We start from the raw sequence: 27,634 nt of genomic DNA, 5'->3' as shown, positions 1-27,634 counted from the left end.
TGCAGCCCAGAATGACCAACAAACTCACTTTGTCCTGGAGGCTTGCCTTGAACCTTGATCTCCCTGCCTCCACCTCCTAAGCATTGGGAGACACCACCATGTAGGGATCCTTAGCCATATCTTGAAGGCTTACAGACCTTTCCAGGGGTAGAGGAAATCTCTCTCTTTTGGAATTCAGCTTCCCTGAATTCAGAGGATGCAGTATCTCGGTATGATAACTGGGTGTGCCATCAAAAGAGTTATTCACAAGTGCAATTAAGGGGCCACCACACCCACCCAGCTTCCAAGTTATGAGGGAAGTGGAGACAGGAGAACACCGGGGCTTTCTGGCTTCTAGTCTAGCCGAGAAAATGGGAGCTCTATGTCTGGAGAAAGACTTCCTCAAGGAGTAAGCAGAGAATGGTAGTTGAGGATACTCAGTGCCTTCTTCCAGCCTCTGTGTGCACATAGGCACCGCCCCCCCATCTGTGGACATAGACTCATATTCACATGCCCCCCCCCAACAACCAATCAAAAACATCAACCAACCAACTTACACCCCCAACAACCAATCAACCAGTTGACTCCATGGAGAGGAAGAACAAGAAAAGATGACTGACCCCCTTGCTGGCTGGAGGGGTAAGACCGAGCTCTGGAACAGTAGACGTTGTTCTGTCCTCCTACCCCATATAATTTGCTGGATGGAGATAAGATTCAAGGTAGCACCGAGCGGTGGTGGCGCACGCCTTTAATCCCAGCATTCGGGAGGCAGAGGCAGGTGGATCTCTGTGAGTTCCAGGAAAGGCACAAAGCTACACAGAGAAATCCTGTCTCGAAAAACCACCACCACCACCACCAACAACAACAACAAAAAGATTCAAGGTAGCTCAAAATCTTTTCAGTAGATTTATTTTATGTGTATGAGTGTTTTGTTGCATGTATGGTACCCTGGGTGTGCCTGGTGCCCGTGGTGGACAGGCCCTCAGACCTCAGCACAACTAACACCCTGTTAGAGGCAGGCCCCAATACTTGCCCACATGGAAACAAAGACCTAATCCATCAAAGACCTGACCCATAGTTCCAGGGTCCAGGAAAGTCCCTGAATATCCTAACCTTGCTTTCTGGTTTCTGTGCTTCTGCCTCTTACTAACTGAAGTGTGTTGACCAGGATGTGGTTTTTGTGCATAAAAGAGACAAAGAACTGTGAGACTGGGGTTGCATGATTTGGGCAAGTTCCCTGTGCAGCTGCCAGTCAGCAAGCCATACAGACTTTCCATTCAACTTTAAGACTATCTATGTGGGGCTGGAGAGATAGCTCAGAGGTTAAGAACACTGGCTGCTCTTCTAGAGAACCCTGGTTCAATTCCCAGCACCCACATGGCAGCTCACAACTGTCTATAACTCTAGTTCCAGGGGATAAGGTACCCTCACACAGACATACATGCAGGCAAAACATCAAGGTGCATAAAAAAAAAATAAAAAGGGATCATTAAAAAAAAAAGTGACCGGGCGGTGGTGGTGCACGCCTTTAATCCCAGCACTCGGGAGGCAGAGCCAGGCGGATCTCTGTGAGTTCGAGGCCAGCCTGGGCTACCAAGTGAGTTCTAGGAGAGGCGCAAAGCTACACAGAGAAACCCTGTCTCGAAAACCCCCCCCCCAAAAAAAAAGTGTCTGTGTATGTTCTCTGGTGGAATTACCTTACAACAGTGGAGGCCAGAAGGAGGTGTAGGATTCCCTGGAACTGGAGTTATGGGTGTTTATGAACCATGATCTGGGTGCTGGGAACTGAACCCCTGTCCTCTGTGAGAGCAGCCAGTATCCTTAACCACTGAGCCACCTCTCCAGCCCCATTTAAGGTGTTAATCCACTGCCTTCTCTGATTTCTGACTCTGTGAATAAAGCACAATTTAGAAGATTCGATCCCTGTCCCTGGTGACTGGCTTCCGAGTGGCAGGTATCACTAACTCTGGTACTCCAGTTACATATCTTACTATTGGCTGTCTGCCCCCCTCCCCCACGGGGGTGGGGTGGGTGGGTGGACTGGGAAACATCCGTCACTTCTTCCTGGCTCCCGGTGAACCCTCCCTCAATTTTACCTAGCAAATTGAATCACTTGATTCTGGCTTAAGGTTTGTTTGGATTTTTGTTTTTGTTTTTGTTTTTGTTTTGTTTTGTTGTCCCGTCAGTGGCTGTCTTGGGACTCATTCTGTAGATTAGATTAGCATGGAACTCAGAGATCCATCTACTCGCCTCTGACTCCTGAGTGTTGAGATTAAAATCATGAGCTGCTACACCTGGCTGGACTATGGTTTTTAAGTGCTTTCTGTTCTAGTCTGTTCTCATTCCCAGGTTATGGTGTTGTGGGGTATCCACCAGAGAAGACTACTCAGACACAGGTATAAGTCCATAGAAAGTCTTTATTAGGTCGCCCGTGCCTACAGTGAATGTTCAGGATCACAGTATAATCCTTTCTCAGTGTGAGCTTTTAAGCACAAAAACCATATCCTGGGTTGACATACATCAGTTAGCAAGAAGAGTTAGCCAGAGACAGGCGGTAGTGGTGCATGCTTTTAATCCCAGCATTCAGGAGGCAGAGACAGGTGGATCTCTGTGAGTCCAAGGCCAGCCTGGTCTACAGAGCAAGTTCCAGGACAGCCAAGAGCTATTATACAGAGAAACCCTGTCTTGGAAAACAAACAAAAAAGAATAGTTAGACAGAAGCATAACTATAGAAGCCAGCTCTCCCAGAGTTATGGACTTTGATGGATTAGGTCTTTGCTTTCGTTTTGGCGGGTGGTGGCTGCCTATGTGCTGAGGTTTATGGCCTGAATGGTATTTCCATCATGGCGTCAGTTGTGCTAAGGTATGGGGGCCTGCTACAAGGCTTGACTGGCCTCTGATTTAAAAGTTCCTTTCTGTTCTGCTCTGTCCTGTCAGCTCTCTGACTAAGAGAGGAGGTGCCGCAACTCCCATCCCTGGGAACAGTCCCTTGGGCCATGTTCTGGCAAATGTGTCTAACTGTCCTTGTATCTCTATGAACAAAACAGGGTAGCCCCTTACTCACTCTCCACTCTTGAGGGAGGCAATGCCTTTTGTAACATATACACGTTTGTCTCTCTATTCTTTTCTCCCGTCTGCTTTCTTGCTCTGTACAAGATGGTTTGCTGTCCAAGGTCACTGGAAATTCTGTTACGTTGGCCAGCTCTCACTGCTGTGTAACATTGAAACTCCCAGAAATTTGTGAGACAAAGAGTAGAATGTATGAAAGATTCCTTTGAAAACTCTAAGCAACAATAATGTGTGCCTAAGATCTGCCACAGACAGGAAGCTTATTTAGCAATATGCTCTTAATTCATTATGTTGCGAATGTGATTTGTGTTCAACTGACTCATAATCAATTGCTGGGTTTATTATGCTGCTATTATGTAGTATTACATATAGTATATATATAATAGTATATATACTATATAATAGTATTATATATATATATATATATATATATATATATATATATATATATATATATATATAAGTTTGTCTATGGAAAGGTAAAGGTGAGAACAAAATTAAGACCTAAGTATGTCACATAAGGTCCAAGCAAAACCTCATTTAGTTTGGTTCTCAGTCACGATTGCAGACCATGGTCTCCTGACCCTGCTGCTTTGGGCCTGTGTTGGGAACTCACGTGAAGGATGTTGGGTAATAGCCTCAGGTCATGAGGAATTGAGTCATGCTATTTTAGGCTGTAGCCCCTAGCCTTAAAGAATTGCTCTAGCCTGACCATTCTACTCCGCCTGCAGAAACAATATGCCCAGCTATCAAAAACAACCTACCTTGCTCCCCGTCCAACCACAAAAATAGCTGTACCTTCCTGGTAGCTACACACACACACACACACACACACACACACACACACACACACACGTCCCCTAGCACCTCTAAATGCACTGTTAGGTCCCAAACCCCCAAAGGCAGTGACTATAGATGGACTGCTGGCGGCATTCCTCAGGAAACAGGTTTCTGCCTGCCCAAAGGAGCTGCTTCCATTATCTTCTCTTACCTTTGGCTCTCTATTGCCATGTATCTGTGGTTATATATCAAAGCCCAAGCTAACCTCCAAGGCTCCTCTGGTCCCTAGTAACACGTACCCCTTATAAATATCAACAGCTCCATGCTAGCCTCCTGACCCTTTTCATTTCTGCAGTGTGCTAGTTCCCAGGCTGTTCCAGCTTACAGCTCACTCCCCCCCAGCTACTCCCCTCTTTATAATGGCAGGGTCCATTCCCACACCATTTTTTTTAAACCTCTGCCCCTGAGAGAGATAGCTCTGGCTGTAACCAGTCTACTCCCTTCTCTGCTCTCCTTTCCCAGAGGTAGCCATGGCTACTCTGGACTCTTCCAGATGCCTCTGGCTGGTCTCTCACATCTACAGTAAAAACCTACCCGTGGAGCGGTCATTTCAGTGGTTTTACTTCGGCCTCACTTACATGCTCAACCTTCATCCCTTAGAAGTTGGGACCCTTCCTTCACTGTTCCAGTAAAGCAGTCTCTCCCTGCCGAGATTGAGTCTGACCTCTGCTCAGCCTCACTCTTCTTAAAGAGGAGGCCCCTTATGGCCCCACACATCCTCTACCACTCTGCGAGCCCTTGTCCTGTGCCCTCTCCAGACTCCTTGCCACTCTCTGCCCCTCACCCCAGAGTCCTCCCCACTGGCCTTTGGCTGCAGACATTCATCCTGCGGCTCTCTACACAGGGCCCTTGTAGCCATTATGAGACCATTAGTTATGCTCCTTGTGAGCTGCCTGTTTTTTCTTTATGGTTCTTAGTTGTTCTTTTGCAGAGCTGCCAGCTTAAGTCGTGCTGGGATCAAGAAAAATGGGCCTTGGCGGTTCGTATTCCTGGAGTTGTATCCATGCCTGTGGATGCCCACACGCTCCAGAAGAGAATTTGACATCACTGCTGCCGTTTTTGCTGTTATAGCAGTGGTGGCCACTGCTGCTACTGTTTCTGGGATTACCATTTCATAATTGGTTACTACAGCTAGCACAGTGGAGATCCAGGCAGTAAAAGTAGCTACCACAGTTAGTTAATTTTTCATTCTATTGGCCATGATAAATTTAATTCAATAGTTATATACAGTTCGATTGGCTTTGAAAATTATAAATTTATGAACTCAAGATCCATTTGCTTTTGGGATACCATCTTTCAAGGACTTCAATTTGCAATAAGGCTCGTTAAGGAAGGGAATGGCTCAGTTGCCTTTAGCCTACTGGCTATGGGTGGGTTAGGACTTCTGTTGGTCTTTTCTGTGTCAAACACACAGATTGCAAGCCTAGCACCACTTTGATATCTTTGGCAGCAGTTAACTCTGCAGCTCACACATGATTGAGCCTGTATGATAATGAGTATTCAGAGACGGGTAATGCCTGGGGGGCGCTCACCAACCTAAGACAGAGTGCCTGTGTGGTCTGGGCAGGTGTCTCCATGATGGATAAGGTGACCTGCTGATGTCCCACGCAACCTAAGTCAGAAGCTCATTTTCTAGTAAAAGGGAGACCTGTAGGGTCCTGGCCCCCGTTTTGGGTAACTGTTGCCTTGCTTGATGACCTTGCCTTGATATCCTCCCTATGCTAATTCCCTGCCGGGTTCCACCCTCCTGAATGCTTAAGGGAAGTTCCTTGTCTGTGTATCCTGCATAATGGGTGTTAACAGCTTAGATGTCAATATTGTAAAACATCCATAGCAAACTTCTGCCCTCTGGGGTTCTCCCATTGTGCTGTAAGCCTGTATTTAAGACCTCCTCCCTCCTTCAATAAATGACATTTGGCAAAAAAAAAAACAAAAACAAAAAACAAAAAACAACGTTAAAAAAAATACAACGTTAAAAAAAAAAAAAAGAATGGCTTCTGGGCTGGGCAGTGGTGGCGCACGCCTTTAATCCCAGCACTCAGAAAGCAGAGGCAGGTGGATCTCCGTGAGTTTGAGGCCAGCCTGGTCTACAGATAGAGTTCCAGGACAGGCACCAAAACTACACAGAGGAAACCCTGTCTCAAGAGAGGAAAAAAAAAAAAAAAAAAAAAAAAAAAAAAAAAAGAATGGCTTCATGGGTTGGAGAGAGGGCTCAGAGGTTAAGAACCCTGGTTGCTCTTCCAGAGGTCCTGAGTTCAATTCCCAGCAACCACATGGTGGCTCACAACCGTCTGTAATGAGATCTGGCGCCCTCTTCTGGCGTGCAGGCATACATACAGGCAGAACACTGTGTACATAATCTTTAAAAAAAAAATGGCTCCCATAGATTCATAGACTTGAATGCTTGGTTGCTAGGGAGTGGCACTATTTGAAAGGACTAGGAGGTGTGGCCTTGGTGGAGGAAGTGTGTCACTGGGGGTGGGCTTGGAATGTTTAAGCGGCTCAAGCCAGGCCCAGGATCCTGCTGCCTGAGGATCAGGATGTAGAACTCTCAGCTGCCCTGTCTGTCTGCATACTGCTCTGAGGATAATGGGTTACAACTGTAAGCCAGCCCCAGTTAAGTGCTTTTCCTTGATAAGAGTTGCAGTGCCCATGTGGTCTCTTCACAGCAGCAGAACACTGATGAGGACAAGGGGGCTGGACAAATGGCTCAGTGGATGAGAGAACTGGCTGCTCTTGCAGAGGACCCAGGTTCAAATCCCAGCACCCACACGGCAGCTTACAACCACTTGTAACTCCAGTTCCAGAGGATCTGACACCCTCTTCTGGCCTCTGTGGGCACTGCACACACATGGTGCACACACTCATTTGCATAAAATAAAAGTAATTTTTTTAAATGAAAAAAAAAAAGAGAAAACTTCCAGGTTGGAGTCATAGCTATGAGTATGTGCCTATGAATATGTAGTGCTCTTGTAGAGGACCTGAGTTCAGTTCCCAGCATCCACATCACCTCTAACTCCAGCTCCAGGATCTCAGACATCTTCTGGCATCTACAGACACTGTAGTCATCTTCTGACACTATAGACACACACACACACAATTAAAAGTAAAATAAAACCTTTACAAAAAATAATTAAGAAATCTTTGCCATCGCAAGACCAGACATCTATTCTTCCAGAACTTGCTTTTGGAACTCAGAGTCTGAAGACAGGAGCTTTTAAAGTTCAAGGCCCTCGTTTCTTCCTTCCTTCCTTCCTTCCTTCCTTCCTTCCTTCTTTCTTTCTTTCTTTCTTTCTTTTCTGGATTCCAATGACCTTTCCCATACCCCCAGTCATAGCTCTAAAGAAAATGAGAAGTGGACAATACTTAGGCTCATTTCCTGTTTATTATTAAAGTGATTCCCACAAGTGTTTAATTACATGCATAGGGGGAAACGTGGTAGAGAAAAGCTTTGACTATCTGGGGCTGCTGGAAGGCAAATGCGGTTACATGGATATTGGTCAGTGTGCCTTAGGGCTGCGACCCAGTGCCTGGACAGACTGCGCATGTTTGGAGGCCGGGGCAAAGGCCGGGGCTCGGGAGTGCGTCCCTCTCCAGAGCAGCGTGGATGGCTTGCACATGGCTCTGACCCTGGCAAAGCTTGTGGTTTCTGACGATCTGTTTGAATGCCCGGCTGCTTCCCCTGTTCGTGCTGACATGCACTGTGTGACATACATCTCACGTGTAGGGCCGAGGGCCTCTGGGTCAGTGCAAGCACAGTAGTGGTGGCGACAGTTCATGTCTGGCTGGTGACGACCCTGACTGCTACCCAAGAGCAGCCAAGTTCATCCTTTCTCCGAATGTGCGTAAAGTAGAAAGATGTCACCAGCATCAACACTAACTCTTCGCTTAGGGCACTTTACTTGGTCTCTCAGAGTCAAGTGCCCAGGGCTGCGGCCCCGGGCAGAGGGGGTTCAGCTTAGTGTCTGGCCTGAGACTGAAGGACTGTGAATTTCCCGTGCCTTGTTGCTCCCTGTTGAGTCGTGGGAGTGCAGACATTCAGAACTTCCATCCAGGCCTCTGCGTTGGCATGGCTGGGTGCAGGCTGGGGAGGCCGGAGCCAGCAAAGACCCACTGTTGGGAGCTGTCTAAACAGGGTGCTGGGGGAGAGAGCATGGCTTGTACCACATCACCTGGGCCCTGAAGAGCCCTCCCCCCCCAACCACCACATGGTACCTTGACAAAAGTTCTGACAGGTTGAGTAGGACAAAGCCCACCCAGTGCTGTCGTGCCCTGGAGAGGAGCTAATTGTCCTGCTTCCGTGTTTGACAGACATTTTCGTTCACAAGTCCTTCAGCTTCAGTCCGCATGGCATCCGCTGGGCACTGCCTGCTTGAGCAGAAGGGCTGAGTTACCACTCTGTGCATCTTTGGTGAAGCAAAGCTGTACAGTGCTTGCCAGGTCAGGCCCACTTCCTAGGCTAGTCCCGGGGCAAGAAGAAAGCGTTGACCCTCCTGTCCTCCAGGTCACGTAGCAGACGAGCAGGCATGGGGCAAGGCTGCTCTCCTGGGTAGGTTGTCGTGTTCATATTATTCCCCAGTCAGGCTTTCTAGAAGTCTGGCACACAGGAGGTACCCAGTAAATGTTTGCTGAATGACTCAACTCATTTTAGGCTCTTATTTTTTTTTTTTTGCTGGGGGTGGGATGAGAGGAAGCTTTGGAAGATACTTAGCTCTACAAGTCAGTTTAGGGTCCACCCCAAACCCGACCAGCCGGGGCCTCCTTTTGTAGAAGGCAGAGGTGGGTGAGCAGGCTCCCTAGTAGAGCTTTTGAACCAGGATCTGGGGCTTGTATTTTGCTTCTGTTTCATCTGCGTGTTCCAAACTAAAAGTTGTCAAGAGGGGAAAGGTGGTCAAGGTCTCCATCTTGGAGTATCTGCGACCACTCAAAGTGAGGATGGACTGCACTGGGGGGAGCCAGAGTTGGGGACAGTGGTCACCACCAGTAGCCAGTGTGACAAGTGTTGGGGGCCACAGGGACTCCGTGGTTGTGCTGCTTGAGAGCTGGGGAAGGAGCCAGGGTGAGAAGGGTAGTGTGGTCACAGCCTCGAGGCTCTGGACCCAGTACAAATGACCAGGACAATTAAAAGGCCCTTTCTGAGTGGCCGAGGACCTGCCTCACTGTTGCCACCCACGAGTGGAGGACTGGGATGACCACTGACCCTCAGGGAGGTACTGCCAAGCTAAGTGCTGAGAGGTGCCAGGAACACAAGTCAGGAAGGCTTTCTGGGTGTCCTGTTGGGGTGCCTCCAATTCCAGGTCTCATATGGTGACCCTCTCCTAGAACCCAGGGGACAACTTGGTTTCCCTCTCCATAGAGGTCATCAGGTTGCCTCGGGTGCACAGCTCTACCAGGAGCAGGACCAAGCCCAACGGAAACTGGGAGACACAGGCCTTCTCCCCCTTTGCCAGGTGCTAGGGCTTTGGGGGCTATTTTTTGTGGGGGGGCAGGGATGAGAGCTACAAAAGGAAGGGCTTGAGCATGAGAATGAGGGACCTGGCCTGCACTGTACCTGCTCCTCCTCAGGGGACACTGGACATGGTGTGGCCACAGTGGGGGTGGGCACTCTGGAGAGAGGAAATAGTTGGGTGTTGGGTGTGTTGATGGACACAGGGGTGGCAACTGCCAAAAGCCCCTCAGGAGTTGTAGGCAGGACTCAGGAAAACCGGAGAACTCCGGTGTTTTCTGGTTTTTGAGAAGATTAAAAACTAAACCTGAAGCCCTTCAGTGGGTTGGTTAATTTGATACGTCAACGTAACTGGGCAGGGCTGAGCCCCCAAATGCTTCTTATGGTGTGGCGGGGCAGTGATAGTGGTATTCTGGAAAAGATTAATTAGCATATGAATCAGGAGCTAGGGGAAAGCCCCTTCCTCACCTAAGTTGGTGATGTCCTTCAGTAGACTGGGGTGGGGTGGGGAGTAAAATTGGAGGGAGGGCAAATTCACTGGACCTGGGACAGACGACCAACACAGTGCTCTGGGCTCAGGCCTTCAGGCTGGCCACGCCGGTTTCTGGTGTCTCTGGTTTGAATCCTGCCAGCTTTCCTGGTTCTCCAGTTTGCAGATGACACCTTGAAGAGCTTCTTGGGCACCATAATTTCTTGAGTTGTTTCCCATCATTCCCTCCTAGTGTGTATCTCCATGTGTCCTTGTTTGCTTCATTTTCCTGGAGAGGGTGAGTGTTGCTGGGTTCGTGCTGGGGGACGTTGGTCCCTCTGGGGATGACCAGTGGTCCAACAGGAAGACAGGAAGCTTCTCCCTGGTACAGCTGGGCTGCAGGACTGTGAACTGAAGAAAGGCAATAGGCCCCGACCCTGTCCTACCACCAAGTGCACAGAGTCCACCTGCCGCCCTCCACAAGAGAGTGATGGCCGCCCTCCACGAGAGAGTGGTGGCCACTGGTGATCCCTTCTGCTTTGTGGACTGTTGTGGTGGCAGTGACTTGTCCCTGAGTTCCAAGGGAGTTCAGATGAGTTTGTTGTGCCTTGGCATCAAGCTGTGACTCTCCAGGCCTGGCTCACTTGCCCACACGCTTGTTCAGTCTTCGGTGAGCCACATACGTTTTCTGAAACAGCTCACTTATGTCATCAGGGTGGGATGGGGACCAGGAAACCTTGGAGTTGTTTTGAGATTCCACCGTGTTCCTCCGAGTTATAACATCCGTTAATTTGATAAATACAGACCAGTTTCTATGTGTATCTGACAGCTGGCAGCAAGCAGTCTGAGGCACAGGCAAGATCTCTGTGTGAGGGGGTGACCCCCCCAGCCAGTGGGATGCCATGCAGCTTGGCCACACAGGGGTTCCTCTCTTTAAGAGACTGAGAAGCATCAGGGAGGCTCGGACAGCCTCCGCCATGGAGGCCTCCTCTCTCTGGGCCTTGCTGTCTCCTCCCGTAGCAGTAGAGAGCTGGGACTGCTCTCTGAGCACAGCCTGCAAATCCCTGAGGAAGGCCTTGTTTCTGGTGACCTGCAGGCACAGTGCAGAGTCAGCGAGCGGAGCGCCAGTACCCAAGGGGGGCGTAGCTGCTTTCCATTGCGTTCTGTTGAGGGCAGTGATGTTGCTTGTGAAGTCCCCCCTTCCCCCCCAAGTCAATGCTAGTCCAATCCCTAGTCCAACCCCCTAAAAGTCACATTCAACCGCATGTTTAAGCATGCCTGTGTTTTCCCCAGGCTGGGGGAGGGGGCACTTGGCCCCCCCCCCCCCCCCCCGACAGAGGTGGCAAGTGCTTGGAGGTGCAGTTTAATCACTGGGGGAGGCCAGTAATTAAATAGCAACAGTGGTTAATACGACAGCTGCTGAAGAGAGCCCTTCAAGAGTACCCGCCCACACAGAGAAGTATATATATTTAATATTTATATCTATATATATATAGAACTTCATTAGACGTTCTATTAAGGCGAAGCACAAGTCCATGGATTCCTCTCCTGGAGGACCTTTCCATCTCTCACAGAGTCCCTTGAGCCCCATGACCTGGCTTGGTGTCCTGTGCCTGTGGCTGGAGGAGTTAGCAGGGTGTGGCCGTTCCACAGGCACTGGCATAAGCTTATCAACGCCCCCCCAGATGGCGCCTCCACACACCCCTCCTGGCCTGGCCCTCTGTGGGTGACAATGGCTTAGGCTTCCCAGAGCCTGTGGTAGTGGTCACACTCCTCTCTCCTAACACATCAGGCCAAGGGCACAGCAGTCCTGTTCCCCACATGGTGGGTACAGCATGTCCTGCCCAGGTAGGCCCACTGAGGTGGTTCAGGAGAGAATGCTCTAGGCGTCCTGGGAAACAGAGGTAAAGGATTGGTGAAGACTCTCTGAAGCAGGGTTTCCACGCAGGAGTGGCAGACCCCCCCAAGGGGTCTGGGCTGGGCTTAGGCCTTCCACGGACTGGTACAGGCCGGATGGCTTTGCCCAAGGCAACCTGGAGGCCCATGGAGCCTCCTTTCAGCTCCTGCTGTAGAGGGAAGGCACACCCCCCTCCTCCTTGGTTCCCACTATCCCTAAGCAGGACAGCTGGCTGGCTATTTGTAGGGCCGCAGGAATCGAGACACTTTGGAGCGTAGCAGTTTGATAAAAGACCGAGGGAACATCTCCTTGGATTCCTGAGCTGTGTATTTGAAGTAGTTTTGTGGGTGTGCCAACACGTCAAAGAGGGCCTTGATCAGCTTCTTATCCTGTAAGACAGAGGGCAGGCAGGGGATCTGGTCTCTGCCTACAGCAAATGCTAGCTAGCTCCTGGAGGATCCAGGAGCTTGAGGGCAGCTGGTCAACCTTGTGCCTGTCAATCCATCACTGCACCCAGCTCCACGTGGTGTAATAGAAAGCATGGTGACAGCTGAGTGAGGTGGGCCAGGGGGATGAGGCCCCATTCCTGTTCTCGAACCCCAAGGCTGAGGGAACTACCATCACGAGGCTGAGCCAGGGCTCACCAAGCCCAAGCTGATCCCCAGGACTGGTTCCATGCAGTGAGAGCCGGATCCTCTGGGCCTTGGGCTAGTGCGTGTGTGTGTGTGTGTGTGTGTGTGTGTGTGTGTGTGTGTGCGCGCGCGCGCGTGCGTGTGTGTGTGTGTGTGTGTGTGACAGTCACAGTTTGCCCTCTGTGACATGGTGTCCTGCTTCTCAAGGCAGTAGGCAGGATGAGAAGGAAGGGGTCCAAGCCCAGTGGCAGTGGGTCGACTCCCCTGATTTTAGACACTGATCGTAGAACCGCCCACATTTCACAGACAGGAGAGTGAGACCGAGCACTTCAGTCAGAGCACTTCACTAGGTCTTGGTCCCCATCTCCCTGGCAGCCATCTTGTTTCAAACCTCGTGGACTAGGAGGGTGGGGGTGGCAGACAGTCCAGACCCAGTCCTATGTCAGGGCCCTTGACCCAACACCCTCCTCCCATCCCTTCTCCAGGGGTCAGGAGTCCAGGGCAAGGGCAGGGATGGTTCCATCCATTCTCCCAGAATCACAGGGCTTCCCTTCCAAAAAAAAAACTTACTTTCAAAATCTCCTGATGGTTCTCCGAGGCGTACAAGCGCCCATCGCGCACGATGTCTTCGATTAGCTGCTGGTAGTCCTCTGGGAGCCGGCCAGCAGGGAGAGGGAAGGTGGGGGGGCTTGAGACCTTACACCTCCCTCCTCTGCCCTCCCCAGCTCCCTGGACCCGCCTTGGACAGCTGGTGGTGGCTGGATGTAGCGCTGTCTCTTGGCCTTTGCTTCTGGGGTCCCCTCCACCTGCTTTGTCCTCCTGGTGGCTTAGCTGCCCCTATTTAACCTTGCAAACCCTGGTGGGGCAGGACCTTCTGTGAAGCCCACGGACAGCACCAATGGTCCCCTCTCACCTGTACCCCACACCCCTTGGGTTTCCATATCGCCTAGCCCTTAGTTCTGTCTCTGGGTTTGTGCCCTGGCTAAGGCAGGGATGTACAACTCATTCCTGAGTCCCCAAGCCAGGCCTTGGCTGGCACGGGGTGGGCTGTGGGAAGACGGTGGTGCCTTACCATCGTAGGTGACGTAGGGCACTTGAAACCCTTTGCCGCTGTTGGCTTCATTGGATTTGAACTGGATCCAGAGTTTGCGGGAGCGGGAGGTGAAGGCGATGGGCCGCTCGTAGGTCTGGCATGTCTCATAGGTGGTGACTGATGTGGGCGAGGCTGCAGGCATGCAGACCTCCTCAGGTCTCCATACAGCCCACTGCCTCAGGCCACTCGCCTCCCCCATCTCCTCATCAGTCTCTAGCACTAGACCACCCAGCCCCTTGGTTCCTCTGTCCCGCCCTGCCCTTCACCTTGTCCCGCTCGCCTCAACCTTCTGAGGCCTGTTTCCTCATCCTGCCCATAAGGTCTCCCCACTGCTTCCTTCCTCCCGTCATGTTCCTGTTACTCTTTTGAAATCCCCCATTACAGTCTCTGTCTCCCTCAGACCCATGGCTCCTCTATGACAGGGACAGGAGACTGTAATGGGGGATTCAAAAGAGTAACAGGTGTAGGAGAGGAGTCAGCATGGACCAAGGCCACCGGACGCTCGGGTCTAGAAAGTCCTCTCCCTTGAGGCTGAGTGACAAGGGTAAACTCTGGGCTGCCTCCCTGATAGTCACAGGAGAGTTGCCTGTGGGTGGCTAGTGATGGGAATGGATGGAGAAGGGAGTTCTAGGCTGGGCTCTGATCAGCTGGGCGGGTCCCTCACTCCTTCTGGCTGCAATCCTCCATGTGTACACTGGGGCTTTCTGGCCTGTCAGCCAGCCAACAAGTACTAAATGCCCAGGCAACAAAGCTATATAGGACCTATGGCAGGTTAGCCTCTTCCCCCCACACCTGTCTGTCTATCTGCAGATGGTCTAGCTCTAGACCAATGGTGTAGTTTTGGGCCTGTTTGGGTCTCTGGCCTTCTCCTTTAACACTCTGATTTGCAGTTCACTCCTAAGGGTGCCCACCACCCAGTGACAGGAAAGTCCCTGGACAGAATGCTGGGGACAGAGCCAGGTCCCTGTAGGCTTTCACACCGTGGTGGCCTGTTGGGCATGCACTTTCTCCATCCCTGCTAAAGGCCTGTTCTGTTTATCCCTTCCCATCCTTCCCTCACCCGATAGGGTGAACAGCTAGGGCTTCAGGAAGGGCTAGCCCAGGCATCTCTATGTGTGTCTGGATGACCCTTGGCTCCTCTAAGCCCCTGAGGGAGGTCAGAAGCCTATGGAATAGGAGGGAGCTCCCAGGTCTCATTGGAGGTGTGGCGATATGAAGTGGGGACCGGGCACTGCAGCTCGCTGGACAACTGGAAGGACCGGCTAATAGCAAGGTTGAGACCAGAATCGACTAGGTCCCGATGCCCATCTCAGGGTAGCTCTAAGCCTTCATGACCTTTCCCTAGAGTTCTGTATGGCCCAGTTCTTAGGCCTGGCTCAAGTGGGCTTCTTTCCTACCTCACAGGGACCTTGGAGCTACCTGCTTTCAGAGTTCTCCCTTCTGCCAATCTGGAGAAGGGCATGGGCACATGGGCTGTCTGCTCTTATCGTCCCAGCCCCTAAACCCAGAACATACCGCTCTTCCTCATGACCAAGACATCGCCACATTCGTCCTCGATGGGTAGGAAGATCTCAGGGACCACGATGAGGATCCTGCGCTTAGGGGGTGGCGTGATGTGCCACACACACTCGGCATTGGCTGGGTAGTCTCCAGGGTAGTTGGGGGACTCGATATAGCCTGTGTAGTCACCAAGCTCGCCACCACAGTGCTGGTCTGTGGGTACCACGGTCAAAGGACTTGTCAGGCTGGCTGCATGGATGTTCTAGCCTCACAGGCAGTAGAGGTGCAGGGCAGGACCAGCAGGTGCTCCTGTGCCAGCCAGCTAGTTAGGCCTTGTGCTGACCCACTGGGCTTGGGGAGGAGGATCCTGGCCTCAGCTGATAACATTGAGTTCCCTGACACCCGGCCCAGGCTTTCCTTTCTCATGGGCCTCCCTCACCCAGCACAGGCCACTCTGTGTCTCTATGTCTCGGCTTTTATCACCCTAGGAGTTCTGTAGGCTGTCTGCTCCCAGCTAGCCTCACATCTCAGCTGTGTCTCAGGTGTGAAAGGTCAAATGAAGCCTCCCTTTGCATTTCCTGACACTTACTCCACAGCTCCACTGAATCCCTCCGGGCACCGGGCACAGTCGCCTGGCCCACCAGAGGCAGGGCACTGCAGGGGTGAAGGTGCAGAAAGAAGCAGGCGGACCACACAGAGGACAGCAGCAGACCCAACCTTCCCATTGCTCTCCCTCCACTTTTTTTTTCTTTTTTTGAAGACAGGGTCTATGGAGTACAGATTGGCTTCAAACTTGATATGTAGCCAAGGATGGCCTTGAACTCCCAATCCTCCTGCCTCCACCTCCCAAGTGCTGGGACGACAGGTGTGTGCCACCAAGCCAGGTCTATGTGGTGCTGGGGATGGAACCCAGGGCTTGTGCCAACTGAGCTACATCCCTAGCCTCTTCGTTTTAAATGAGTACATTTGTTTGCTCGTGTGTGTGTGTGTGTGTGTGTGTGTGTGTGTGTGTGTGTGTGTGTGTTTGCATACTGAATCAGAGGACAACTTCCACTGTCCTTAGACTTGGCAGCAGGTGCCTTTACCTGTTGAGCCATCCTCCCTCCCAACCTTTTGAGACAGGATTCTCACTATGTAATCCAGGCTGGCTTTGAACTTGAGATCCTCCTGCCCCAGTCTTCTGAGTGCTCGGGTTACAGGTGTGTGCTGCCTGCCCTGCTTCTTTATTTTCTTTCCAACTAAGCTGTTCATCTAAAGAGGCCAGATGTAACTTTTTTTTTTTTTTCCCCAAGACAGGGTTTCTCTGTGTAACAGTCATTGCTGTCCTGGAACTCGCTCCATAGACCAGGGTGGCCTCCAACTCACAAAGATCTGCCTGCCTCTGTCTACCCAGTGCTGGGATTAAAGGCGTGTGCCACCACGCCTGGCTGTGATGTAACATTTTATGAGCCAGATGGTTCCTAGTTTTGAACTTACCACTTTAGCTCTTCAAAGGAAGTTGACTATAAATAGTAAACACTGGTAAATTTTCTGTGCATTTTCACTTCCAAGGTTCTGAGAGCTGGGTGGTGGTGGCACACGCCTTTAAACCCAGCACCTGGGAGGTGGAGGCAGGTGATCTCTATGAATTCTAGGTCAGCCTTGTCTACACAGGGAGACCTAGTCTAATCTAAGTTTCTGAGAAGCAGTTCTGCCTCCACTATTCTAGAATCTTCTCTCACATCTGGCTTCCCCACCTTCCCTAAAACATATTTTTAAGTTTTTTTTTCAGTTAAATATAATATTTAATTAATCTTTAAAACAATGTGTTCGAGGGTGCCTCTTCTGTGTTTGACAGATGCTGCAGGGAGGGGGTGATATGGCAAGGTTGGGGACAGTCCTGGACAAAGGAGTGACCAAACCATCAACCTGTTCAGGCTTCTGGATGGTTCCAGATGTGGCCAGCAGCCAGGGGAGGAACTAAGAACTTATTGGGGGAAGTGTGAAAACTAGAAACTCTGAGAAGTATCCAGGCATGATGGCACACACTTTTAATCTCAGCACTCAGGAAGCAGAGGCAGGTGGGGCAGGTAGATCTCTGTGAGTTTGAGGCCAGCCTGGTCTACGTAGCTAATTTTAAGCTAGCCAGAGTTACATAGAAAGACCCTCAAAATAACAACAACAAACAGTAGCAGCAGCAGCAACAACAAAATCTCTCAGAAATGGAGTAAAAGCCCTAATTTAGCATCCTGTTATACCCAAAGACTGCCGTGCCAAGAGCTGGGGGCTGGTAGGTAAAGGCCAAGCTGTCTGTACCATGTTTTCCTTTGGAACCCAAGTCCCTCAGATGCCCACAAGGTCTATCAGGTCCTCCTCCAGCCCTTCTACACTGGTCCATGCTCAGTTCCCTGTTTTCTGTTGCTTTTGGATTTTGTATGGTGCCAGGTGGTGGCTTAGGTGGTGTGTGCCTTGTACAGCTGAAGGCTTCTTCGGTAGCCGCCTCACAGCCTGCCATGTGCAGGCGGAGTTGGCTTTCTTTCCCTGGGTACCCAGAAACTAGAGCAGGGTCTGGCCTGGGTTAAGGCTCAGCTAGTGTCAAGCATGCATCGGAATTATCAACTGTGGCACGACCATGTTTACTGTAGAGTGGGCAGAGCATGGGCAGCCCCTGCCTCCCCCTGCTTTGCCTGGGGCCAACGGTCTCCTCTCAGAAAGGGAGGTCAGATCTCACTTGCCCCCTCCCCATTCATTACCCAACATTCCCAGCTTCCCTCCTGCTAAGAGCGACACTTACTTTTGCAGTGTGTGACGTTGGTGGACCCATCAAAATCGGTGCTGGTGTTGCCCGGACAGGTGATACAATGGTTCTGGCCGAACTCGGGTTGATAGGTGCCCACAGGACAGCGGATGCACCGGTGGGTGGTGGTGTTGTAGTGGTGGCCGGGCGAGCAATGCACTGCAGGGGACGTGTGGGTAGGGTACTGACAGGCAAGGGTAGTGGAACCCCTGTGCTCCTAAGACCCTCCTCACCAAAGGGCCTCTTCGATTGTTCTCACCATAATGGGGTAAGTGAGCCCAATGGCGAGAGCGAGGAAGAGCTTAGGGGGTGTGCTGTCCACACCGAGGAGGTGTGGGGCTCCAGTCAATCAGCAATGATGTAAGGACCCAACATACTTGAAGGGTGTAATGGGGGAGACAGTGTGACTGGAGAGGGTCAGGGCAGGAAGGGAGGGGGCGTGGAGAGCTGCCCCAGATATTGTACAAAGCGAATGGGCAGCGGAGCTAAGGGTGAGGCTGCAGGGCTCTGCCTGGAACGGAGTGGGAGAGGACCCAGGGCACTCTCTGTGTCCCATGGCAGGCTCTGTGGCATTGAGGGTCCAGCCACCTGGCCTTGGCTGGAGGCACAGGGTCACAGAGGGCCAGCAGGGCAGGGGAGCTGGAGGGGAGGATCAGGGAGTGAGGAGGGGATGGGGGGAGAGGAGAGGGGAAGCCTGGAGGGTAGTGGCTGAGGCTGCCCTTGTGAGGCCCCTCTGCTACTGCTGCCCTGCCTATATCTCCTCTCCTTTTCTCCCATCATCCTCTTTTCCGTCATCTTCCTCTCCCTCCCCTTTAAGTAGCCCACGTACTTCCCTCCCCTTTAAGTAGCCTCCCTTTTGACACTTCCGGTGCTTGAGTCTAGCTGCCGTCTCTCTGGTGTGTGACATGGTACTGGTCACCCCTGTCCACTGCTGGGGTCTCTAGACTCCCTCCTCTGACTTTGGGGTTAGCCTTGTGGAGGAGCGCGCGGTGTCAGGGAGTGTGTCTCTGAGTAGCTGGCCCCTTCCTTACCTTTGGCCTCGCAGTCCTGGAAAGAGGCAGTCCCCGTGTGCTTGGTGAGCAGCCCACCTCCACAGGGGAAGCAGCCGGTACGCCCAGGCTCGGGCTGGTATGTGCCCACGGGGCAGGCCTGGCAAGGCTTGAAACCATCCACCGAGTAGTAGCCTGGAGAGCACTGGCCTGGAAAGTCAGAAGTCACGGCTCAGGTAGGGGAGGGGTGCTGCGGCCGTGAGAGGGTGGCCCTGCCCTCCCTGGAGAAGGTACCCCGGGGTGGGTGGGAACAAAGAGTGGGCAACTTGGGTTGGGGACACCAGGCTGTGCGTCCTGAGGCTAACAGTTCGCCGTGTGGCCTCGCCAGCCTGTTTTCCCATCTCTCACCGGCAGCACGGGGCGGGGCTAAGTAAGGAGCAAAGGGCCTCACTGTCAAGCTGGGGTACAGAGGAGGAGGTGTGTTTGGGGCTTCATGCCCCAGCTTCCCAGGGGCAGGTCACTGTCAAGCTGGGGTACAGAGGAGGAGGTGTGTTTGGGGTCTCATGCTCCAGCTTCCCAGGGGCAGGTCTCAGGTGCTCATAGAAGGAATAGCCCAGGGCTCTAGGCTGATGCTGTCTGATCTCTCAGCAGGACAGGGTGAGGAGGGTGAGGAGGGGGGGGGTGAGGAGGGTGGGGAGGGTCTCTGAGAACCAAGGGCCTAATTGGGACAAAGAAGGACCACAGGAAAGCCATCCTGAGCTCAGTAGTCCCTCAGAAACGTGGGCACAGGTGTTCTGATGTGGAGTGGGTTTAATGTCCTCTTGACCCAGGTCCTGAGATTTTCAGTTTCTATCGAAGTAGTGACTGTCCCCTCCCATGGCTACCCTGTACTTTAGTAGCTACCATTTCCTGGGGATCACATTCCTGGGTGCGGGCAGAGGATCAGGGAGTAGCTGGCAGCCACAGCGGCTCTGTTGAGGCCTGGGCTCTCGTCCTGGAGAAGGCTCAGAGGTCTGCACTCCTCCAGGGCTCTACTCACGCACCCTCCCGGACCATATGCCTTTCCAGGGCTGAGCCCTTGGTGCGTGTTCTCTAGAGTGAGCCCAGCGTGGCTCAGGAGGAGAGGCCTATGGGGAACTATGATCCACAGTGCCGAGGGAGCTGGGTGGGCAGTAAATGCTAATACAACTGCCTCTGGAAAATTGAAAACTGGCTTCTCAGACACCAACAGGGCAAACAACACGCTGAATTCTTTATGTAGAGGAAGTTCTGGCTAAAGTCAATCTCCCGGCTTGAGTGAGCATCTAGTAGACCTTGGAGTGTCACTTAAGCATTCGTGTGTTCTGTTACGAGCCACACCTTGGTCTGTCCATGACTGTATGTGCACACCGTAAGGCCTTTCTTGTGAGTGCTGACTATGTGGAAACCGTGTGGCTTTGGAAAGGGAAGAGCTTCGGACAAAGTCACAGTTTATAACAACTGTACATGGCATTTGCTTTCTCTCTGGGAGCCTCATCAGGGGATGGTGGGTCCTGCCCAGAACCTGTCTCCACCCAGCCCTCCCCCTCCAGGTGGGCCACACTCGCCTCCACATTCGGATACATTGCGGGCACCAGCCAGACCCAGCCCTTCACTGCTGGGGCACGGCGTGCAGCTGAGCTGGCCCTCCATGTCCTGGTAGGTTCCCGACACACACGGCACACACTGGCCTGGCTGACCGCTGAAGTAAGTGCCAGGTGCACAGGATACTGGAGAGAGAGAGAGAGAGAGAGAGAGAGAGAGAGAGAGAGAGAGAGAGAGAGAGAGAGTGGTCAGGGGCCATCCCCCTGTGTGTAGACACCCTTCTCCTCTCCTGATGGTGAGATACCTGCTTCCAGGCCTCTCCATCCCACATTTAGCATTTAGCCTTCCTTCCATGGTCACCTCCCTGTATTCAACATCAAGGAGACAGCACATAGTGAGGGTCACTCACCCAGGGCATGTGGGACTTGGAGTCGCATCTGTGGCTGCAGGGCCCTGCCCTTTTAGCTTCATTTTGCCTCCGTGTACACTTACCTGCTCACTGTCCACCATGAGGACTAGGACTCTGCCCAGAGGGCCACCACCCAAGCCTTGTGCTGACCCGGAATCTGTTCCCTCTCACAGGCCATTCCCATGGGAGACTGCCTGGGTCTGGCTGTGGTTACTGTCTCCAACCCTCTCTTACAGCTTTCTGGGCCTGGTCTCCCTACTTCTTAGGTGGTACCCCGAGGGGCCAGGAAACACTGTGCTTCTCAGCCCTGGCTTAGCCTCCCAGGTTCTCAGCCTGACGGCTCAGCTCACACACCTCCTTCTCCTGAACCATACTGCAGACTAGAGGGGGCCCAGTCTGCTCCCCAGGGACTCGTGCCTCACTTCTGTGACTTTGCTGTGCTGTTGTGTCCTGTCCCCTCTTCTCAGGGCTATGGTGGGGATCACGTGCCTGGTTCAGCACCAGAAGAGAGGAAGTGTGCTCCAAATGGCCATGATAACAGCAAATACTACGCTCTCCTCCTTGGCAGGCCAGTCCCTCTGTCCCTGCCACATGTCTGTGGTCCCTGTGTGCTCACTGCTGTTTACTAAGTTACCAGGGTCAGGAGGGACAGAGTTAGTGTCCGTGAGCAGGGACTCACCACACTTGCCATCCTGTAGTATCTGGCCTATGCCACATGTCCCTGTCCCCTCCAGTGTCTTGGCTGGCCGTTGGGCGACTTCGTACTCAGTGCCCGAGACCTGGACGTAGAACTGGTGCCGGCTGATGGACTTGCGCAGAGTCTTGATGGCGGCCTGCAGGCTCTGCTCGGCACGCTTCCGCAGGCAGTCCGCTTCGCAGGTGTCTGCAGGGGTGAAAGGGACCGAGCGAGAGTAACTCTAACACGCTAATGGTTGCCTTCTTCGCTGAGGGCTCCCCCAAGCCAGACCCTGTGCTCGGCTTCTGTTTAAACCAGCTCAGTACATTCTCACAGTAGACCCGGCTCGGTGTGGGTGGGGGCTTTAGAGATGTCTGACAGAAACGAAAGATTGAGGGTCTAGGAGGCACGGTTCATCCAAGACCACAAAGCACATCTGAGTCTGAGTAAGGCCTCTGCCCATTCGAGGACGGCCACTGTCCCCAGGGTGTAGTGTCCAGCTCTGATATGGCTGGATATAAAGTGTCCTCCGGGACTGGAGAGATGGCGCAGTTGATAAGGGCTTGCTGCCACGCAAACACGAGGTCCTGAGTTCTGATCCCCTGATCCCTAGTACCCACATAAAAACCAGTGGATATGTAACCCCAGTGCTGGGGTAGGTAGACAGGTGAATGTCCAGAGCTCTTTGGCCAGCCAACCTATGGAGACAAGGAGCTCAATGTTCAGTGAGAGACCCTGTCAGGTATGGCTACTCCCCTTTAATCCTAGCGCTTGGGAAGCAGAGGATCTTTGTGAGTTTTGAGGCTAGCCTGGTCTATACAGCAAGTTCTAGGCCATCCAGGGCTAAATAGAGAGACCTGATCTCAAAAAAAAGGTGGTGTATTGACCTTTTGCCTTCACATACTTGTCCCCCTGATGTGCACCAGCACCCCATCTTCTCCATAAAGGTTCCTGTACTGGCAGTGCTATCTGGAGAGGTCTGGAAACTTTAGGAGGTAGGGCTCAGCTAGAGGAAGTAGGGCACAGAGGGAGATCCTCAAGGGTCCCTCTCTGTCTCTCTCTGCTTCCTGTCTGCCTCTGCTCCTCTTTTTCACCCCTCCCTGGGTGCATCCTCTTCTCTCTGACCTGGGTGCCTTTCCCTTCCTCTCCCCGAACCCCATTCCTCGACACTTCTACCAGATTAACTTTGATTTCAGTCTACTTTAGAAGACTTTCAGAGCCAGCCGTGATGGCTCACACCTTTAATCCCAGCATGCAGGAGACAGAGGCAGGCCGATCTCTGAGTTTCAGGTCAGCCTGGTCTACAGAGTGAGTTCCAGGTAAGGCCAGGACTACACAGAGAAACCCTGTTTTGAGCCCCCAATCAAAAGAAGTCTCCCAGTACCTTTCCTTTCAGACCATGGCTCTGCCCTTTGTATTCACACGGCCCATCCAGCTGGTCTCACCCAGCACAGATGACTTACACACATCTGCCTCCCCATAGATGAGACTGTTCTAGGGCAGGGGCCATGGCCACAATGCCCATGGCCCAGACCAGGCACACACCACTAAACACAACTGCCAACAGCAATCAACTCTGCCACTGCCTACCACTGGAACAGGTAGGGTGGGTGCATGCCTGTAAACCCAGCATTTAAGAAGTGGAGGCAGGAGGATCAGGAGTTGAAGATCATTTTCAGCTGCATATCGACTTTGAGGGTAGACTGAGTTACATAAGACTCTGTCCTTTTTTTTTTTTTTTCCGAGACAGGGTTTCTCTGTGTTCCTGGAACTCACTCGGTATCCCAGGCTGGCCTCGAACTCACAGAGATCCACCTGCCTCTGCCTCCCGAGTGCTGGGATTAAAGGCGTGCACCACCACTGCCCGGCCAAGACCCTGTCTTAAGAGCAAACAATTCAAGCCTAGTATGGTGGTGCATACTTTTAATCCCAGCACTCGGATGGCTGAGGCAGGAGGATCTCTGTGAGTTTGAGTCTAGCCTGGTCTACATAGAGAATTCCAGAACAGCCAAGACTGCAAAATAGAGAGAGCCTATCTCAAAAGGACTAAAATAAAATAATAATAATAATAATAATAATAATAATAATAATAATAATAGTAATAATAAAGCAAATGACTCACTTGTCACCCGCCACTCACCTATAGCTAAGAAGGATTGCTTATATGAAGCACAATCCTGTATTACAAGCCCCCCTCCCCCTGCTGGCTGGGAAGAGGGCCTGGTTCAGCCACTGTGGGAGGCTCTGCCCCTGTCCTTCCTGCCCCAGTAGGGACATAGAGTAGGGGTTCTTGTGCTGTTTCTGTCCCTTCGCTGTGCTCCAAGTGTTCCCCAAGGCTCCTGCACTTGGGGCTACGGGGCTTGGCTGGCAGTGTACAGCACTCCCAGCAAGCCCCCACTTCCCCATGGGCTCACTTAGCCTCATGGCTACCAGATTCCCAGCCCCCAAGAACACTTCACCCACCTGAGGCCTCATCCATCTTCAGCTCCACTTCAAACTCTGCCGTGATATGGGACACCTCCTTGGATGGGGACTTGCGGCCTCGGCGCCTCTTCTTGGAGGAGTCACACTTGAGGGTCACAAAAGTCACGTGGCAGTTATCTGAACAGAGAAGAGTACACTGTGGTGGTGTGGAATATTACTTTAACTAGGCAAAGATGTGACACACTGGTTTATGCTTCAGAATATTCCTGCAACTATGTGAAGATGTGCTACATGTGTTTACCCTGGCCTGCCTAACACACCTGATTGGTCTAATAAAGACCTGACCGGCCAATAGCTAGGCAGGAGAGGGGTAGGTGGGGCTGGTGGGCAGAGAGAATAAATAGGAGAAGAAATCTAGGCTCTGGAAGAATGAGAGAAGAAGAGGAGCGGGAAAGAGAGGGACATACCCGGGGCCAGCCAGCCAGGCAGCCACCAGACAGACAGACACAGAAGAAGCAGGACAAGTAGGACATACAGAAAGAAAAGGTAAAAAGCCCCAAGGCAAAATGTAGATGAAGAGAAATAGGTTTAATTTAAGTTAAAAAAAAAAAAAGGATAGCCAGAAATGAGCCTAAGCTAGGCCAAGCATTTGTAACTAATAATGTGTCATGATTTGGGAGCTAGTTGGTGGCCCAAGAGAAAAAGCCTGGTACACTGTGGCAAAGGCGATCTGTGTTGGAAGGAGAGTCCTTCCTAGCCCCACATGCAAACTCCTCTGGGCAAGGTCCCTCCATGCCCAGGAGGCCATGGAACAGATGGGAATACTGAGGCTGCAGAAGAGCCTCAGGGTCCCACAGGGACTGGAGGCTGAAGTGAGTCTCAGGCCCAGCCTTGGGTGACATACCACCACATATGGAGAGGTACCTCAGAATACTGAGGAGGCCATGTGTCCCCTCATACCTACTGAAGGTTTGGCCAGGAGACCTTACACCCAACACCTGAAATCTCTTCCATCAGGGCTCTACCAGGCCACAGAGAATGTGCGTGCGTGTGTGTGTGTGTGTGTGTGTGTGTGTGTGTGTGTGTGTGTGTGTGTGTGTGTACCCATGTTCCTATGTTTCCCACTCATGACCATTGCTTATAGTGTAGGCCAGACACGGCTCAGAGGGCTTAGGGGCCCTGCTGGAGGACAGACAGGAGCTTATGCTTGGCAACCCAACCCGGCAAGACTGAGGACTTCTCCTCCATTCCCTGGGTAAGCAGGGGAGGGTGGTCCACTTACCCAGAAGGGGGTGCCTCAGGGTGTCCTTCGCTCGCTCCTGGCTGCGGGGCCGGAGATGGCACTTGGCATCTCTGATCTTGAAGCGGGCCTTCTGCCTGATGGGGGTGGTGGGGGGATCTGGGGAAAGCCAAAATTCCCCCAGGTGGCGGCCTCTCCTGTGGGCAAGGAGGTAGTGGGGGACGGGGGCTGCCAGAGGACAGGTCCTCCTGGAGCTGGGTGGGACTTGGTGTGGGCCATTCTGCCCTGGCAATCCTCCTGGGTGGAGGGACCTTCCCTGCCCCACTTATTTTTCTCCCTGTAAGGCCCAAAACAAGGGCACCCATGGCTGGCGGGGTCAAACGCAAGGCCAGGGGCCAGGTGGAGGTCTTCTATCGGGAGGAAAGAACACTGCTCACCTCCTCTTTCATGGCCAAAGTCATGGACATGGCTGTGCTTTTAGGAGAGGGGACAGAGAAGGCTAAGGAAGGGAAGGACTTCAAACCTTAGGACACCTAGAATTGTAGGCCTCTCCAGAGCAGACCCCAGCTCCACGGACTAGAGTCCTATGACCCTGGATGCTCATGAACCCATCCCTAGCTGTGTTAGGCACAACATCCCAGCATTCTGTGCAGTACTGGGAGCAGGCTTGGTTCTGAGAGGCAGGGACTCTGAGCAACCTCTTGAGAATAGTGTTCAAGGGCAGCTCTGTGGGTTAAGTTCATGGCTCTCCTTTGCTACATAGCTTGTTCAAGGCCAGCCTGGGCTCTATATGAGAGAGACCCTGTCTCAAACAATGGCAGTAACAGAGGTCTGTGGGATCACAACATTTGCAGTTACTGAGTCACTCCTACTACTGTGACCTCAGTCAGAAAGGCCTCTTATAGCTCCCTGACTGTGGGCTGGGCCGCAGCTTCCAGCCTCTAGGCTTTTAGGTCCTGGTCCTGTCTCCAGAATCCCAAGCCATGATGGGCAGGGCCCAGAATGGAAAATGCTTCCCTGGGCGGTCCCCCTCCCTTCCCTAAATCATGCACTGGATGAAAAATGAACGGGTCATCTAGGCATGTGTGGTGTGGACAGGCCCAAGGTTACCTGAGCAGCTGGGCCCTGCACTGGAGCTGGTGCCATTGCGTTTTGGTAGTGTCTTGCCCTGGAGACCTGGAACACCGCAGCTCAGGATGTAGCTGTTTTCTGAGTCTGTGGAGAGGCCAGTGGGTAAGGTTGGCTAGGGCGTACCTCCCTCCTAGGGTCCCAAATTCCTGAGGCCTCCAAGGGGTTGCTGGATGAATTGAAGATCAGGACCGTGGAAGCTACCCAGGTCCACAGAGAGGCAGACAGTGAGCTGTCTGGGAGTGCTCTGTGACTGGGAGCCCTGCACTGGGTTCTGTCCCGCTGAGCAGTAGGAAGCAGGTGTGTACCTCAGGAAGCAACACACTGACCCATCCCAACCCAGAGGGCCAGGGGTTACCTGGCATGAAGAGACTGTGGCCCAGGCAGGACAGGAAGCAGTTCTCCACTCCACCCACCTTGCCACAGGACAGCTGGGCCTGGGCAGAGGCCTTGGACCGAGACAGGCACCCGCTCATCTCTGAGGAGAAGAGAGAGACAGAGAGGCCTTGAGTGAGACCAGAGGACCTCTGGGTGCTAGCAGGGGCCTTGAATGTGGGTCAGTTCAGTCTCCCAGGGCCAGACTATAGCAGGAAGGCACTTGGGGGCAGGAAGATGCAGGCCTATTTGGCAATGTGGGGTGTTGGCCACTGACAGCCCCCTTATTCTGCACCCCTATAATTCTGGTCTTGGCTGTTTGAGGAAAGGTCATTTGCATCCCCAGACGGGAGCTCTGGAAGGCAGGTGTGTCCTCAGAGCAGGTGCCTGGGGCCTAGCCGGGGTCAGAGACAGCTCCATAGGAACATGGGCATCTGGGCAGGGACCAACTTCAGGGTACAGGGAGGGGGCAGCACCCCCCTCCAGGAGGCACTTGAAGATGTCCAAAGCAGCTCTTTAGGACATCTCTTGTGGTTATTGTTAGAAAATTGAAAACATCAGGCTGGAGAGATGGTTCATCAGTTAAGAGCATTGGCTACTCTTCCAGAGGACTCGGGTTCAATTCCCAGCATCCACACGGCAGCTCACAAGTATCTGTAACTAAAGTTCCAGCAGATCTGACACCCTCACACAGATATACATGTAGACCAAATACCAACGCACATAAACATAAATAAATGAAGACTGAAAACATCATAGGGAAAGGGGCTGGGAGATGACTCAGGTGGTAAGGTGCTTTGTTCTGCGAGATTGAGGACCTGAGTTCCGATTCCCCAGCACATAAAAAGCCAGGTGTGGTAGCACCTGTCTGCAACCCCAGCATGGGGGTGAGTGGTGGTGGGGGTGATGTCAAAGACAGGTGGATCCCTGGAGCTCTTTGGTCAGCCAGCCCAGCTGAATCAATGAGTTAGAGGTTCAGTGAGAGAATCTACCTTAAAAGAATATGGTGGGCTGGGCGGTGGTGGCGCACACCTTTAATTCCAGCTCTCGGGAGGCAGAGCCAGGCGGTTCTCTGTGAGTTCGAGGCTAGCCTGGTCTCCAAAGCGAGTTCCAGGAAAGGTGCAAAGCT

General features: G+C 52.4%; 1 protein-coding gene across 3 annotated transcripts in view; it reads right to left on the bottom strand.

Moving 5' to 3' along the window:
* Positions 1–11,165: 11,165 nt before the first annotated feature.
* The window catches only part of Scube1 (signal peptide, CUB domain and EGF like domain containing 1), a 123,224-nt gene continuing 106,755 nt past the window's right edge, over positions 11,166–27,634 (bottom strand). For all 3 annotated transcript variants that reach the window (XM_059247358.1, XM_059247359.1, XM_059247360.1), the window contains 12 exons: positions 26,489–26,608; positions 26,113–26,217; positions 25,045–25,161; positions 23,802–23,939; positions 21,342–21,545; positions 20,277–20,438; positions 18,733–18,900; positions 17,699–17,860; positions 14,941–15,138; positions 13,405–13,557; positions 12,903–12,982; positions 11,166–12,089 (listed from right to left, as the gene is read on the bottom strand). In XM_059247358.1, coding sequence (XP_059103341.1) covers positions 11,937–12,089; positions 12,903–12,982; positions 13,405–13,557; positions 14,941–15,138; positions 17,699–17,860; positions 18,733–18,900; positions 20,277–20,438; positions 21,342–21,545; positions 23,802–23,939; positions 25,045–25,161; positions 26,113–26,217; positions 26,489–26,608 — 1,760 coding nt within the window. In that variant the 3' untranslated portion in view covers positions 11,166–11,936. The remainder of the gene's footprint in view (positions 12,090–12,902; positions 12,983–13,404; positions 13,558–14,940; positions 15,139–17,698; positions 17,861–18,732; positions 18,901–20,276; positions 20,439–21,341; positions 21,546–23,801; positions 23,940–25,044; positions 25,162–26,112; positions 26,218–26,488; positions 26,609–27,634) is intronic.

This window comes from Peromyscus eremicus, chromosome 20 (genome assembly GCF_949786415.1).
Source record: "Peromyscus eremicus chromosome 20, PerEre_H2_v1, whole genome shotgun sequence".
NCBI lineage: Eukaryota > Metazoa > Chordata > Mammalia > Rodentia > Cricetidae > Peromyscus > Peromyscus eremicus.
Note: the sequence above shows the minus strand (reverse complement) of the source record. Positions and strands in the feature narration are given on the sequence as shown.